This window comes from Alligator sinensis, unplaced genomic scaffold, assembly GCF_000455745.1.
Source record: "Alligator sinensis unplaced genomic scaffold, ASM45574v1 scaffold428_1, whole genome shotgun sequence".
NCBI classification, from domain to species: domain Eukaryota; kingdom Metazoa; phylum Chordata; order Crocodylia; family Alligatoridae; genus Alligator; species Alligator sinensis.
Genome location: NW_005841919.1, coordinates 2,498,972 through 2,516,006, shown reverse-complemented (window position 1 = coordinate 2,516,006; position 17,035 = coordinate 2,498,972). Strand labels below are relative to the sequence as shown.

The window sequence follows — 17,035 nt, the reverse complement described above, 5'->3', positions numbered from 1 at the left end:
GTGCCACTGGACATCATTCATACCTGAAATGTCATGAAGCTCTCTGGGCACCACTACATGTGCATCAAAGCTGCTCCAATGCGCTATAATTACAGCACAGACTGATTAATCAAGTCTGCTGGAGCATGGTAATTACCGAGCTCCAGCAGAATCCAATGTCATGTGTATCAGCCTCCCCACACTGAAAAATGGTGGCGAGGGTGCTTTAACTGAAGCTCATTCAACGAGCTTTAGTTAAAGCACCCCCCCACTGCCATTTTTCAGCGTGAGGACACTGATACACATGACGCTCCAGGTATTTGATTAGAGTGGCTCTCCAGGCACTTTAATTAAAGCCCCCCACTCTGAGCACATGTATAAATGCTCTCCATGACTGACTTCTACTCATTTACAGGAAGCAGTGAAAATAGAATGATAAAGTTCAGTGTTGGGTAATAGTAACCACAGATTTCCTACTTTTTAGAATTTCTTGTTTGTTCTAGCTGCAGCAGTGTAATTATAGTCACTTGGATTCTTTGTCTGGTGTTTAACTTTCTGGCCAAAAGTCTTTAAGTCACTATGTTGTGTCACATGGCCAGGGGACTAACTCTCTTTGGAATTTATACTCTCAAAGAAAGCAGCTAAGTTAGTTCAACATAACACCAAAGGCACCCCCCGCCTCCCACCCCCACTCCCACACACACAGGTTTCCCCTGAAATTACTTTGACAACACAAACAAAATCAAAGACAGGTACTATAAATGTTTTTACCTATTTTCAACAGAGGGCATCCTCTCTGTACGAGTCTGCGAGTGACGAGACAGCAGTCTACAATGAACTTCTCAGAGCAGGAGTTTTGCAGCCCTATGTTAGAGACAAAGACTAATACAAAGGAGCTTTGCATTGCCGCCACGTGATAAATTTCCACCATGCAATATATCTATAAGTAAACAGCGTGGACCATGAAGCAGTCTTGTATATATTAAAGATTTTTAAATACATAGATTTTAAAAAGGTCTCGGAGAGCGAGATATGTAACACTATAAAGAATTCTTCTTATGTTATCTAGGCACCCATGAAGCAGATAAAAATGGCAGAAAACAGGATAGAAGATTTAATATAGAAGTCTCATGGAAAGCTGAAGACATATACCATCTTCTACCCACCCAAAGTCACCTGCCAAGAATGAGCCTTTTCTAGTGAGATTTTTAGGAAGATCTGCAGCCCACAACACCACTGGTCTATGCCATCACTTGTACTAGTTGTGAGCATTTTTACCAAACGTACTGTCCAGACTTCGTTGAAACAGAATTAAGCTACATTTTATCTGAAACATCCCCGCCCCCCTCCCTCCCTGGCCCCCAAAGGAAGGGTTTTAAAACCAAGTCACAAAGATCCCCGAACTCTTGGTCAAAGCCATGGGGAGCATGAATTCAAGGAATACATTGCTCCACATCTGCAGACATCTGAATCTAAAAAAGAAACTCATGGGCCCCAGCTGGTCCTAACCCCCAGTGTCTCCAGACAGAAACAGAAAGCATCTCTAAAAGTTTGAATTTATGCCATATCTGACACTGTGGATCAACATCAACTTGACCCCAGAAGCAGACAGGAAGACAGAAGGGCCCTAGACCTGCTGTGGTAGAATACCTGCAGCCAGTATCAGTTAGCAGTTTTATTTTGCACCAAATAAGAGGTTTTAAACTGACTGCTTCTGCAGAGCACACATCAGCAGGGAACAATGGCAAAGCTCTCAGTCAAGACAAAGTAACCCTGCTAGTTTTCAATAAAAAGATAAAAGGTCATTGTTTTGGCCATGGGGGTTATCTGGCCATGGTCAAGTCAGCTATATCCCTTTATCTTGCCCTCTCTTCCAGTTGTCAGTTGCACCGATTGAAATCCCATTATATGTACTCAACAGCAAGTGTAAGTGAGCCGGTGAGTCTAACCTATGCTACATCATACACCACTTCTGCATGTCGTCTCCACATCAAGTCAGAGAAATTATTCAGTGCATTAGTCCAAGGAAGTCATTTTTTTTAATAGCCTGTGAATAAATCAGAGATGATAATATGGCTTACTTATTACCTCAGTCTCTGAAGAATGCTAAGAGGAACATATACAGACTTAAAATAACTCAGTATTGAGATGAATACTCTCTCTCCTCTCTCACCCCCATCAATAGAATGCCTTCCAAGTACATGACTTTCAACAATCCTAGAAAAGCCACAGAGAATACTCCAGTCCCATAGCTCGCTTTTCATTTCAGTTTTGATTTTGTAAGCATAAGTGCAAAGAACTTCTGACCACCTAAAACACAAGATGAAAGGCCTAACAATTAGAGCTGGGCTTTTCCCACAGTTGTCACAGATTTTCGTGGAAATTCCCTTTGTCTGAATAGCCATGTTAGTTATGATTTATCTTTGCAAATCTTTTCTGAAATTAGGAAGCTTAGCAAAAAGGCTACCTCATAGCTTGTGTTCATGAAAGTGCTGATTCATCATCAGCTATAAGCTTTGAGATAGTACAAATAAAGCACTCAAAGTTTCTGTGAACTTTTGAGGGCAAATATTCAGAAATCACTTAAAAGACAACTATTTGGCTTACCTAGCATGAGAAAAACGTGAGCTGAAATAGGGAGTAAAAATGTTAGCTTCTGTTAAGGCTGAGAAAACAGCAGTCATTTCAAAAAGAAAATTTATAGTGATTTTCAAAGAGAAAATCAACTAATTAGTTGGCAGCACAGTTTGGGGAGGATGTAGGTGAGCAGCCAACAATGACAAAAGAACAGATTAGGGACTATTTAGAAAAGTTGGACGTGTACAAGTCAATGAGGCTAGACACAATACACCCAATGTGATTGCAGAGCTGCTAGCCATTGTCTCTGAAAATTCATGGTGATTGGGAGAAGTCCCAAAGGACTGAAAAAGGACAAATATAGTGCCATTCTTTAAGGAAGGGAAGAAAGGATCTAAGGAACTACAGGCTGGTCAGCCTTACCTCACTCCCTGGAAAAATCATGGAGCAGATCCCTATGGAATCCATTTCTAAGGACTTGGAGGAGAAGGAGATTAGGAACAATCAGCATGGATTCACCAAGGGCAAGTCATGTCTGACCAACCTGACTGCGTTCTATGATAAGATCACTGGTTCTATAGATGAGGAGACAACAGTGACCATAATATACCTGGACTTGAGCAAAGCTTTTGATACGTCACCCACAACATTCTCACAAGCAAGCTAAGGACGTACAGGTCAGATGAATGGACTGCAATGTGGATAGAAAACTGGCTGGACTGTTGGGCTCAAAGAGTAGTAATCAGTGGCTTGATGTCTAGTTGGCAGCAGTATCAAGTAGAGTGACCCAGGGGTCAGTCCTGGGACTTGTTTTATTCAATATATTTATCAATGACCCGGAAGATGGGATGAAGTGCACCCTCAGTACGCTTGCAGGTGACTCCAAGCTGGGGAGGAGAAGTAGATATGCTGGAGGATAGAGATAGGATTCAGAGAGACCTAGAGAAAATGAGGATTGGACAAAAAGAAATCTCATGAAGTTCAATAATGAGTAGTACAAAGTCCTGCACTTAGGGAATGGAACAATCCCATGCACCAGTACAGGGACTGGCTAAGCAGTAACTCCGCAGAAAAGGACCTAGGGGTTACAGTGGACAATAACCTGAATATGAGCCAACAGTGTGCCCCTATTGAGAAGAAGGCTAATGGCATACTGGACTGCACTGGTAGAAGTGTAGCCAGCAGATTGAGGGAAGTGATTAGTCCATTCACTTCAGCACTGTTGAGGCCACATCTGGAGTACTGTGTCCAGTTTTGCTCCCCCCACCCCCACTACAGAAAGGATGTAGACAAATTGGAGAGTCCAGAGGAGAGCAACAAAAATGGTTAGGGAGCTAGGGCACATGACTTCTGAGGACAGGCTGAGGGAACTGGGCTTATTTAATCTACAGAAGAGAAGACAGAGAGGATTTAATAGCAGCCTTCAAATACCTGAAGAGTGGTTACAAAGAGGATGGAACTAGACAGTTCTCAGTGGTGGCAGATGACAGAACAAGGAGCAATGGTTTTAAAGTTGCAACAAGGGAAGTTCAGGTTAGATATTAGGAAAAATTCTTTCACGAGAGTAGTAAAGCACTGGAATAGGTTACCTATAGAGATGGTAGACTCTCCATCCTTGGAGGTTAAGACCCAGGTAGACAAAACCTTGGCTGGGATGATATAGTTAGGGCTGGGGGGCTGATCCTGCTTTGAGTAGAGGGTTGGACCAGGTGACCTCCTGAGGTCCCTTCCAACCCTAACTTTCTATGATTTTATTAAATATTCACTGCTGAATTTTTCTCAAAGCCACATATTATAAAACTTAAGAAAGCCTACATAAAGACTTAGTCACTCACACCCACACCCTGAAGTATGTAATTAAGGTTATGGTCATTTGGGTAACTTTGCTCTCCTTCTCACACCACCACCAAAAAACACCCGTTGCAGTTTCAAGGAGGATGTTATATAGAAACATGTCAACTTCAAAGCCAACCTTAATGCTGTTATCATCCCCCACTCTTCCTCCTAAACATCAGCAACTTCAGGCCACCATATTGCCACCATTTTGCACAGAGCTGACCATAACAAATATAATTTAAGGGACAGAAAGAAAGCAAGCAAGCTGGGTTTCTTTTTGTGTATTTGCAGGGGGGGAAGGTGGTGCAGGGAAGGGGAAGGAACAGTGTTCGTCCTAAAGGTTTCTAACCTCTTGTTCATATTTAGACTGCTATGCTTTAAAGCAAGGCTATCCAACTGGCAGCCCACCAGCCACATGCGGCTAATGAGAAGTTAACATGCAGCCTGTAGGCTTCTACCTGGCTGCCCCTTTGCCCACTGCTACTATATCCACATGGCTAGGGTCTCTTCTTCTCCTTTCCTTGCCTTCCAGAAGATCCTGCCCACCTCTGCCCTACCTACCTACTTTGGTTAGTCTATAAATGTGAAAATCTACCCCATCTCCCATATTAAGTGAACAGAACACTGATGGTCTTAGTTTAAGCACTGTTCATTCCCTCCCCCCTCCCCCCCAAACACCAAATAAAACCAGCCAAGAAGTCCTACCCATCACTAAGAGCATTTTAACCCAATTTTTGATGCCTTAGTGCCAAGCCATTTCTCAGCTTGGATATCCCCAAAAAGCATTAGAGAAATCTCTCAGAGATGAGATCACCTAACTTTACACAAATCCCCATTTCATTTCCAAATCCCTTGTCCAATTTGCCTCTAGCTTCCCAGAAAAAAAAAAATCCGCCCCAGCACCAGATCACAACCCTGAGCTATTAGGTAGGTTGCTTTCAACTGGATGCTGTGAGTGTCATATCAAGTTTACAATAGGAGCCTTGTTTCATCATGAACTGGTTCAGAAGAAGCCAGTGTCTCTTCATAAAATGCACTCAAATAGGGCAGTAGAGACAAAGGATTAGAACAGGCCAGCATACTTATTCTACTAGCTCTAGAGTATGTTTATTATAACCTCAAATTTCAGACAATCTAACTACCAGAGAGCTGTATACTTTAAACCAGTTTTGACTTAGCTTTTCAGTAATTTCTCTCTTTAAACTATTCACCAACGGACAATTGGCAGAGACAAGATCAGAATCTTGCAAACCACATAAGCAATCCTCAGTGCAGGCTATTTAAAGGAAAGAAAGGCATTTTTAAAATGTTCCCTGGGAAAAGATTAAAAGGGAAAAGGATCTACAGAACACAAGATCAAGGATAACTAGAGCCGACCTTGCATTCCCAGAGAGAAGGACTTCCAAAAACTACTTCTACCTGCTGCAGGTCCTGGGGCTCCCTGACCCCAAGCCACACTTCGCACGGACAAAACTAACTACTGTAAGGCACTGCTCCACAGGACAGCAAAGAATAAGGCTTCCCTGGCAAGGCCTCTACACTCAATGAAGGGAACTGTGGCAAGTCTACTGTACTTAAGGCAGGGGTTCTCAACCTTTTTAGGCTGGAGGCACCCCTCAGAAAATGCCAGCTCTTAGTTGTCACTCTTTTTTTTTTTTTTCGTGACAGAAAAATAATAGAGCAGTTTTTTCTGCTGTAAAGAACTCAGAAAGACCACAACTGTGGATTTCTACTTGAAATCTCTGGATTTATCTTGTGAATCATGCTTGCAAACCTTAGGGCACACTGGTTGAAAATCACTGACTTAAGGTCTCTCAGGCCAATGGACTGGGATGGGCAGAATTTGATCCACCAGAATTTGATTCATTCAAAACTTGAATTTATGGGCAAATCTGTTGCCATAGAAGTTAGAAACTTGTACAAACTACAGAGATTCTTTCATACAGGATCTTTTTTATTATTATCATACTCCATTTAGATATTGAGAATAGGTTTAGAGCTGGCTACTATCAACTTCACTTACTTGTGTGAGCCTCCAACTATAAACCAAGTGTTCACTGAAGCCAAAATTGCTGGGCAAACCCAATAATGCAATGGGTCTTTGGCAAAAAGATTGTATGGGTAACTCCTATGTGATTGGTTGCTCTTTCTCATCTTCTTGTTTTCTAAGCAACAGCAGTCTTTATGCCAGTCCATGGAAACGCAAATATATCTAGTTTGTTGGTCGAATAAAGCAAGAGTCTGCATTAAATCTGATGACATTCCTGTTTGCTACACAGCAACTTTTGAATATCGCATCTGACCAAAGCCAAACTTTTAAGGAATGTTCTTGATAACAGATGGGTCAGAAACCTACTGATTTTGCTGAAAAAAAAAATATCAGAAAAAAAATGGAGGAGGGGGATAAGGGGACTCTCCAACATCTGGTTAGCAAAACCAGGAGGTTTGGCCAGGCTCATCATTGTAAATAGATCAAAACAACAGGATGACAGCAGCCAATAGTCCTCATCTCAGCTCCACTCATCATCCAACTGCAAGAGACGTACACATACAAACACACTCCCTGAATGGAGAGGGGATACTAATGTTGGCATGGATGGGCTGCTGGGGAAAAGATGGGCACACACTGCCCCTGGCATGAGGGGAACATAAAGGACAATAGGAAAGGAGGACATGGGGCAGGAATGACATAAAACAGGGCAGGGAATGGGACTAGAGGGATACAAGAGAGGGTGCAGGAGAATGGGGAGCCCAGGGAGAAGAAGGATAATGTAAGAGAACAGGTGCAGAATGGGAAATCAGGGAGACACCTGAGAGATGGGACACAAAGAGGTCAATGCTGCATCAGCAACAGGCCCCCAGGAGAGAGATGGGATTGAGCATGTTCCACCCATCCAAGTGTGTTGATGTGTTCCAGGACCAGTAGTTCACCCTTTAGGCTGCTCCAGGGAGTCAGAGACAGATGCTGGGGACAAATGCTTGGCTCCAGAGAGCATCAGCAGACTCAGGTAGGTGAGGCATATTTAGTCCTATCCTCCCTGAGACCCACCACTGAGGCAGAATAGACAAGCTGACAGAGTGTCTGCAGCTGGAGGTGATGGCAAGCAGCAGCAAATGCCTGAAATAGGGGGAGATGGGTCACTGAAGCTGGGAGCTTGAACTGAGATACAGGGAGCCCCAGAGTGCACACAGTGAGCTGCACCAGGGGAAGTTGGGCAATTTTTATATGCCATGACATTTTTCACACCAGCTACACAATCACAATTGTACCCACCCCCTTAGGGCCCATGGGACGGCCCACCTGAGGATATTGCCCACCTGAGGATAGGCTGGTGATCCAGGCTGTCCTTGACAGGCTTAGAAAGTGGATGGATAAAAACCTGATGACATTCAATACAGAAAAAAGCAAGGTACTCCACCTCGGGGAAAAAAAACACACAGCATACTTATAGGCTCAGCAGTGCGACGCTCGCTAGCACCACAGCCAAAAGGGACTTGGGGGTCATGATTGGCCACAAGATGAACATGAGCCACCAATGTGAAATCACAGCTGGTAAAGCAAACAAAACTCTGGCTTGCATCCATAAATGGCTTTTCAAGCAAATCCCAGGACATCATCCTCCCACTGTACTCAGCCTTGGTGAGGTTGCAGCTGGAGTACTGCATCCAATTCTGAGCTCCACAATTCAAGAAGGACATGGAAAAACTTGAGTGTCCAGAGGAGAGCCATGCACGTGATCAGAGTGCAAGAGAACAGGCCTTATGATGAGATGCTGAGAGCCATGGGACTCTTCAGCCTAGAAAAGCACAGGCTCAGGGGTGACCTGGTGGCTGCCTATAAGTATATAAGGGGTGTGCATCAGGATCTGGGGGAACACCTGTTCACCAGAGCACCCCAAGGGATGACAAGCTCAAATGGTCACAAATTCCTCCAAAACCATTTTAGGCTGGACATAAGGAAAGACTTCTTTACTGTCCAAGCCCCCAAAGCCTGGAACAGACTGCCTCCAGAGGCACCAAAGCACCTACTCTGGACTCTTAAGAAACTTTTGGATGCCTATCTTTCTGGGATCCTTTGACCCTAGCTGACTTCCTGCCCCAGGGCAGGGGTCTGGACTCGATGATCTTCTGAGGTCCCTTCCAGCCCTAATGTCTATGAAATCTATGAAGAATTCCTCTCCCTGTATCATTTCCCTGACAGCTTCTGCCTCAGTTTCCACAGCTACATTCTCAGTGTCTGGGGCAACCAAAGGCAATATTTTGCCCCCAAAATAGTCTTCAGAAGGCGCTTACATGTGACAACCCAACAGCCTTAGAAAAGCAGAGTAGTACACAACCTGTATAAGTAAGGCAGTGTGCAACTGTCAGCGTGCAAATGACAGTATCCAAATTTTACATTAATTGCAATCCACTGCTGCAAATTCTGGCAGACATGCAATTGCCTACAGTGTGTGTTGGACTAAAACCCATCTTTTTATAAAACTTGCTAGCCAAATTTAAGTTTTACCATTCTGAAGTAAAACAAAGACCAGAATTTCTACAGCTTTCCTGATTAAAACCCCCCACAAAAAACAAACAAAAAAACCTGGATTCAACCTAAGTAAGTGCCTCCAATATATGCTATATGCTTCCCTCCAATCTAAGCAAAAGATTGAGGGCAATTTTTAGAACAGAGGTGGGCAAATACGGCCTCCAGGCTGGATCCGGCCCAGAAACAGATTCAATCCAGCCCCCGGCTAGACGGCTGGCTGCCAGCTAACTGGATCCAGCCCACAGGGAGCTGTCAGCTTCGGCTGCTGCATGGTGCTGGGCCGGTGAGCAACACTGCTTCTGCATCAGCTGTGGATGTGAGCATCAGGCATCAGCTGTGGATGTGAGCAAGGTTTCTGCTGCAGCAGGCAGGTGGCATCATCAGCTGTGGATGTTGCCAGTAGTTTCAGGAGCCCAGATGCAGAACCTGCCAGCTGGGTGTCCATTGCTGATGACACCGCCCTCCCAGTGCAGTGGAAGCTCAAACCCACATTCCCCACCCAGAACCTGCTGTGGGCATTGGCTGTGGGCACAGCCAGCAGGTTCTGGAGCCCCAGCACAGAGTGTCCATAGCTGATGCTGAGGCCTGCCCAGCACAGCAGCAGCTCCTGTATGGGTCCATAACTGGCACTTTCACCACACTGGGAGGGCAGCAGCATCAGCTGTGAATGCCACTGGCAGGTTCTGTGTCAGAGCTCCGGAACTGACCAGCTGTGTCCACAGCCAATACAACACCTACCCATGGTGGCAAATTACAGCTCTGGTGGGTTCTGGAAGGAGAGGCAGATGGATATGGTCCTCAACGGGTCCCCAAAACTCATGAAGTGGCCTTCTACCCCTGTTTTAGAACATACTGGATGCCATTTTCACATGAGAGATCTGGATTTGCAAATAGCAGCAAACATTTGTTTTTTCTCAAGTGTATCATTGTTTCTGTTTCGCTTTAATATTTGCTGTCTTCCTGTTATTTTTAAAATATTACATAATTGTATTTATAGGGAAATCTCATCTATTTTCTGTATGTAATTATTTATGCCAAATTAAAGCAACAGTGACAAAGTTCAGCAGATGGAATTTTTCCCCCCATATCTTTGGGTAAACATTCAAACTTAGGAAAGAGCCAAGCAGCTGGAGAAGTGAAATCTTCTCCTTATTCAGTGGTAGTTGCTTTAAGCAATTACAGTGCAAGCTTCCCTGGCATTTCCTCTTGTAAAGATCTATAAGAATCAGAGTTAATGCAGTCCTTTTTTTCTAAAACTTTGCCCTGGGCTGAATTGCTCTAAATCAGGACTCAAGTCTGCAAAAGAATGTGTATTCACTCAGCAACACAGTAGGTTTGGGATGTAGGCAGCATGTTGTTCACTGTAAACTCAACTTTAGCCTGAAGCACGTTTCAAAGTGGTGCACAGGATTCAAATTCATAGCCCTTAAGAAAAAAATGCATGGCTAAAACCTATGGAGTTCTTTGAAAATCTACTTGTATCCAGTACTATGGACAGGGCATGGTAAGGTAAGATATACAACTTACTTAAGCCTCCACCAATTCACATATGCTGCCGTCAGAAAACTGAATGACACCTTTTTCAATGTTCTTCCTACTTCACAAAGAACTAGAATGTCAGATTCTTGTGCCAGTCAAAAGAATTGCCTTGAAAGATAACACTGAATCTTGTCTCTGACAAGAAGTGGTTATTATTTTTATTACCAAAACCAAAGCTAACTACCAGTGTAATTTATGTTACAAGACTACTGATGTACATAAGTAAATTCAGTTATCAGTAAATTATATTACCCCAAAGAAAATTCTTCAGATTGTTTAAAGAGGAACACCCAACCACATTAATTACTAAAATAATAAATACAGACAGCTAAGATGTCCTTTGTAAACATAACATAACCCAACACGTGCGCGTGCGTGCGCACACGCACGCACACACACTCTCCACCTCTCCAGAGTGTACAGTAATAGACACACCGCAACCACCACAACTGCATTGCATCAAAACTTTAACTCCAACTAAGAGCAATGTGCTTCTCTAAGGCATCTGCATGCCAATGGAATGTATGATGTACTATTTTCCACTATGCTCACTCTACATCCATAGATGAATCCCCCTCAACAAGTTTGTTCCCAGATCTGCTGGGCTGCTATCCAGTGGCAGAGGAATACATGTCACACGCTAAATATTTAGAGTGTCCACACCCAGGAAGGAGGCAAGCTCACCTGGCCAGCTCAGGCCTCCCAGAATATCAAAATATTCTGTTATTTGCAAGGGGCTTCAAATTCACTTTTATTAGAACATGAAACATGAAAGCTGCCTAACTGTTCAGCCTAGAATTTTTCTCACAGCACAGCAATGAGAGGACTGGACTAAACAGGTACACATATAGCAATAGTTCCAAGGAGTCTTTGCCTATTTAGCCTCATAGTTCTCCTTCACAGTACTTCTTTAAGAGGGTCGCCACTAATTCTATATAAAGGTCCCAAGCCATATTAAGCCTTAGGGTTAGTGGGCTGCACTCCATGGACCCTTGTAGATCTGCTGTACTGCTAACAGCCCAAATCCTTCATTTCCTAGTATATTTTCCTCCCATGTCAAAATACTACTTTCAGAATTATGGAAGAAACTGCTCAACAGTGAAAAATTTAAAGAACTGTTTAGCTTAACAGAAAGCAACTTAAGAAGTGGCTTCACTGCCATGTTTAAAGTACTTTCACAGAGAGAAAAAAATACCAGGTATTAAAGGACTTATTTCCTCTAGTGGACAGAAGCATGAAAAGAAACCAATTTAGGAACTGGGCACAATTATTGTAATAGAGAAAACAATTAACCATTACAATCAACTATGAAGGGAAACAGATACTCCATTTCTTGATATAGTACTTTCAAAGCAGGGTGCTTTAATCACAGAGGAAATATGCTTAGTCCAACATTTATGGAAATTGTCCTGTAGTCAAATGCAAGGTACTGGGCTTCATGCCAGAGTAAATGGGTGAAATCCAGTAGTTTGCAATACAAACCAGGACAGACTAGATCAGAAGCATCAAACAGATGGCCTGCAGACTGGATCCAGCCCACGAATCTGTCATTCAGTCCACAGGGCTCCTGGAGCTGCTGAGACTTAGGCAGTAGGGCAAGTAGGACCATATTAATCCCTGCAGCTCCCTGAGCTAGCACAACAGTCTCTGAGCCCACTGACAAATTCCCGGGTACTGAGCTGTATTGCAAACTCATTTTGTCAGCAGCAAGGTGTGGGGTGGCAGTGTTAAGTCCTGCAGCTTCCTGACCCAACACAGCAGCTCCAGGCACTTCTGGGGCTTAGCACAACCAACACTCACTCACCCTGCTGACAGAGGTGGGTTCAGGTCTGGATCCAATCTGCAAGGAGCCCTGAAATCCGGATCCAGCTCAGGAAGCCAAACGGCCTTGAAAACCTAAGACTAGATCATCATATAGCCCAGTAAGTGGCAACCATTTCAAGCTGTGGGCTGAAACAATCTGGATCCTGTCCCATGCGGGCCAGGTGGCTTTTGTGGCATGTCAGTAGCAGGGGGCTTCCCCTGCACCTGCACCAGGGCCAGACTGCAAGAAACTGCACCTGTGCCACTACTGCTTCTCCCAGCTCCTCACTCCCCAGCTGGGGCACAGATGCAGCTTCCAGCCAGTGGAGAGCTCTGCCAAGGCCAGACAGCAGGAAACTGCACCCATGTTGTTGCATCTTCTGCACTGCAGCCAAGAGGCAGGGGTGCAGGGAAAGGGAGGAGGAAGAAGCAGAAGCAGCATGGATGCAGCTTCCGAGCCCTGGTGCAGCTCCCTACTAGCCAGACGCTGTGCCCACGCCACAGCCAGAAGGAGGCTACAGAGCCAGGGAGAAGAAACAGCGACAACAAGGGCTCAGCTGGAAGTTGCCCAGCTCTGTGCAAGTTAGCCCTGGTGCAGGCATAGGCATAAGCAAAGACCTCAGGCTCTGCAGGCAAAATCCAGTGGCTCTGCAGGCTAGATCTAACTCGTGGGCTGTATGGCTGCTTGAACACACTAAAAAAAAAATAAAAAAAAAAAAAAATGCTTTACTGGAAGCAGCAGTGCATTACTTAGACCTGGCTCTGTAATGTCTGTATAGATCAGGCACTTCAGTGGTGCTTTTTGGTGTTTTTAATAGCCGATTCAATCAACTATTAGATAAAAGCATCAAAAAAGCCCCACTAAAGAGCCCAATCTATACAGACATCGTGCAGGCTGAGTCCAATAAGACACTGCCTCTTCTAGGCATGTGCTGGGCTTGACATGGGGCACACGGAGTTTAAAGTAAAGCACCACGGGGGGGGGTGTAAGTCTGCAAGCAGCCTATGTTGCCAGCTCTTGATTTGACCTAGGGCTTTCCAACTTATAAGCAGCTGGGAGCCACAGTGAGGCAAAGGTTCCATGCTGCAGACTATTCCCCCTTCCCCCACCCCACCACTGTGCCGCACAGATAGGCAGCCCTTCCTGCACTGCACCACGGGCTGAGCTACCCAGCACCAAGGACAAGAGCAGGAAGCAAAAGACAGTAAAAGGCAGGAAAATCTGGAGATCTTGGCTGCTGCAGAAGGAGCCAGAATGATGGGGGAGCAACTGCTAGATGGAAGCCTAGGTGTTCTCAGATTAAACTCTGTGAATGAAATATGGCCTGCAGACCACCAGTTGGACCATCCCGATTTAGCCCTTTTTCACCTTAAACTCTATGAATGAAAGGCCTCTTACCTGTGAAAAACTACCTCTAGCAACACAGAGTCCCATCATATTGGGCCAAGGCATGAAACCAGAGATAAAAGTTCTCCTCCCTAATCTTTATCAGTACGTTATGTAACACCTACAAGTCCCTCTGAGGTCAGCCATTCAAGTACAGGTGCCTCCCTGCACAGTAAAACTGGCTAAGCTGGCTGTTCCCTCTTACAGGCCGACTACAGTATTCTGCTGCTTAACTTTTCTTTTGATAGAAAAGTTAGAGTGCACCTTGCAGGTTTGTACAAAAAACTAGAACTCTTGGTTCCAAAATGATGCCTTTTATTAGACCAACTGGAAAATGACTTGCAGGCTCACTCACTCATGCTCACTCTCTCCTCCCCAGGTTCTCATTTAAACTTTTTTAAGATAAAGAGAGTCCTTTATTTGTAAGCCAAAACCAAAGGTCACAGGGATCCTCCAAAAACAACTAGAAACATTGCTTTGCAGCAATATTTTGCAGCACATGTAAAGCTGGGCAATTTTTTAAAATCAAAGTTTAGATTGTAGAGGGGGCAGAAACAACTGGGGAAAGCTTTTTGAAATTGCCAAAACAAAATGCTTTGACTATTTCAAGGCAAAAAAAAAATCACTGTTTCATTTGGAAATAGTGTTTTCATTTCAAAGCTGGCCTGGATTGAAAAAAAAATTGAGTTAAAAAACCAAAAGATAATGTGTTTTACTTCGAATCAACCTAAACTGGAATTATTCACATAGCACTAACTGCACTGTGGGATATCAGCATCCCTCTCAGGGAACTGAGAAAGTCTGTTGTCAAGTTCCCGTGCTTCCCTCCATACCTAATCTCGCACACAACCCCAAAAGCAAGCAGATTGCAATCCTAGGACAAAAGAAACAGACAATTAAAAAAAAAGCCAAATAAAATCTCAAACACATACCAGAGGTGGAGCACAAGGCAGTACAGACACTTAGATTCTAGCCTAAATGAATTCTGATCATAAAACTTTCTGTACTCCTCTGTCAGCTTGTACCCATTTGAGATCTCTTGTCTTGTACCTATATTGAAAGCTATTTGGGGCAGGTGCCGTTTTTGTATAGCACTTGGATATAATGAAGTCCTGGTCTATGACTCTAAAGCTCTATGATGCAAAAGATAATAAATCTTTTCTACTAGCTGGCAAAAGCACCTAAAAAGATCTCATGCACTTTATGTAATACAGTAATCTCTCTTTTTATCATATTTCTCCCACAGCCTGCATATGCAAACGCACCCTCTATTGCAGCCTTTTGTGAAACTGAAGTCCAAAGACTAATTTTATTGTTGAGAAGCAATACTCGACTACCTGCAATTTTTAAAAGAAATAAGAGAAGTGGACACTAAGCTACTGTTAGATTTCACATACAACTAATACTATTATTTCCCCTTTGATAGGTTTTAATGTTTGGTTTTAAAACTTTAAGTGTCTAAGAACTACCTGTTCACAGCCCACCAAAATATGTCTGTCCACTATCTGTCTCTAACCCACCAAACTGTGACTCCCAAGCTATCACATGAAAGGGTCAGAGAGATGTTAGGGTAAAAAATAGATTTGCGCATTTAATTTCACTGGTATCTGCTGCATATGAAGGGCTTTTCAGAGAGAAGGATTTTAAATAGTTCATTAAAATCTATGGACTTAAGTAGGCATGAGTAATACAGAGGCAGAATCAGCTAGTGATTATGCTAAAGAAAATAATGCTCTTGATACAGGGACCATTACAAAAAAACACCAGAACTGATTTCCAAGTTTGTTACATCTTCACACAGCAAAAAAAGCAGACTTGTCATATGTCTGTATGTAAATCAAGAGAAATGCTTGAACTTTCTTGGCCTATTTTAACTAGTAGCCATACTAGCTTTTTCTGTGAAGCAGAAACCCAATTGATATGCTAAAAGATTGTCCCTCTAGTCTAGCATATACCTAGATATGCAATCAAGTACAATCAGTCTCAGCACAGAGCACACACATAACAATCCAATAAACTTAACTGCCTCTTCCTCTTAAAAGAACAGCTCTTTCAGGACAGGGCTGGGGGTTCTTATAAAACCATACCCAGGAAAAATCTATCTACATGCAGCATAGCTAGAACATCCTAAGTCTGGAGGGCATTATTCTTCACTACAGTCAATATATAGTTCAAAGCAAGCATTACAATCTGCCATATAACTACCAAACATGCATTTCCATTTATGTAGACCTTTTTTCCATTTACAATAGTCTAAAGTGTAACAATTGAAGGGGCTTTTCTACCTTTTAGTTTGCCTCTAAACTGATCTGCAACTGACACTACACGATTATGGAAGAGCATGAGCTTTTTTTACTATGGCACTTAAGCAAATGGTGTTCTAGCTTCAGTCATATGGTTGGGATCTGCAAACAGGTATAAAAGTAAGCGGTAGGATTTGAAAGGAAAAAAAGCCCTAATACTTTGTTGCAAAGGGTATGTGGGCCACTGGCAAGAGCCTACCAAACTGATCATATGGAAACGTTAAAAATAAACAAGTGGCATTTGGTAGCAGTCCCCTTGATATCTACTAGGTTGCATGCCCTAAAACAAACCATTTATGGCTTTTCCAAAGTGTGCCCCATTTTACTACTACTACTAATCCTGGCATGAAGGGAAAAGAATTCAAACTATCTTCAATGCTCACAGAAGCACCAAAACGTGCAGAACGTCAAAACCTAACAATTCTGGTTTCTCTTCAGACTGCGTAAGTGGCACGCAACCAGAAGCATGCAAAAAAAAGTCCCGTGTGTGCACACTCTCATGTTTTGGGACTTGCATGCGAAAGGGTCTCCTGTGACAATTAAAGGGGGGCCTGGAAGAGCCAGGAAGCCCTGTCCCGCAGCAGCGGGCACCCATCACTGCACGCTGGCACCCTGAAATGAGGATGACAATGCCTACCCCTGGGGCGTGCGGAAGTGATTCCAATTCCTGACATTTTATAACTACTGGGAAGGGGGAAAGAAATCAACCAAGTAACTAAGGGTGCCCCCCCCCCAGCATTTTGCTCCTCTCCCTGCTTTTTTTTTTAAAGAAATTTTCCAAGACAAATCAAGTCCAAATTCGTGAGTCAATCTAGCACCACAAATGGCCCTACAACCGGCAAACATCCTCCACCCGCACCAGGGGCTTCCATGTATTTCCAACGTCTTTTGCTGCTCTCCCCGCGGCTGAGCGCACCGCCAGAACGAGCACGTGCCCGGCAGCCGGCGGGATGCGCAGCCGGGGCTGGGCTGGGGGCCGCTGGGACTAAAAGCGAGGCCGCCCCGGCTCCGCTCTCCTGGGGGCAGATGCTAAGGGAGCCCGGCGCGCGCACCTACCCCGGCTCACGCCTCCCAGCCGCC

The 17,035-nt window shown here is 44.0% G+C and overlaps 1 protein-coding gene across 2 annotated transcripts in view; it reads right to left on the bottom strand.

The window, feature by feature from the left end:
- TPPP (tubulin polymerization promoting protein) overlaps positions 1-17,035 on the bottom strand; it is a 111,292-nt gene extending 94,257 nt beyond the window's left edge. The window contains exons 1-2 of one of the 2 annotated variants that reach the window (XM_006018979.1): positions 17,012-17,035; positions 751-843 (exon numbers count right to left, since the gene is read on the bottom strand). In XM_006018979.1, coding sequence (XP_006019041.1) covers positions 751-770 — 20 coding nt within the window. In that variant the 5' untranslated portion in view covers positions 771-843; positions 17,012-17,035. The remainder of the gene's footprint in view (positions 1-750; positions 844-17,011) is intronic. The other variant, XM_006018980.2, reaches the window with a different exon arrangement.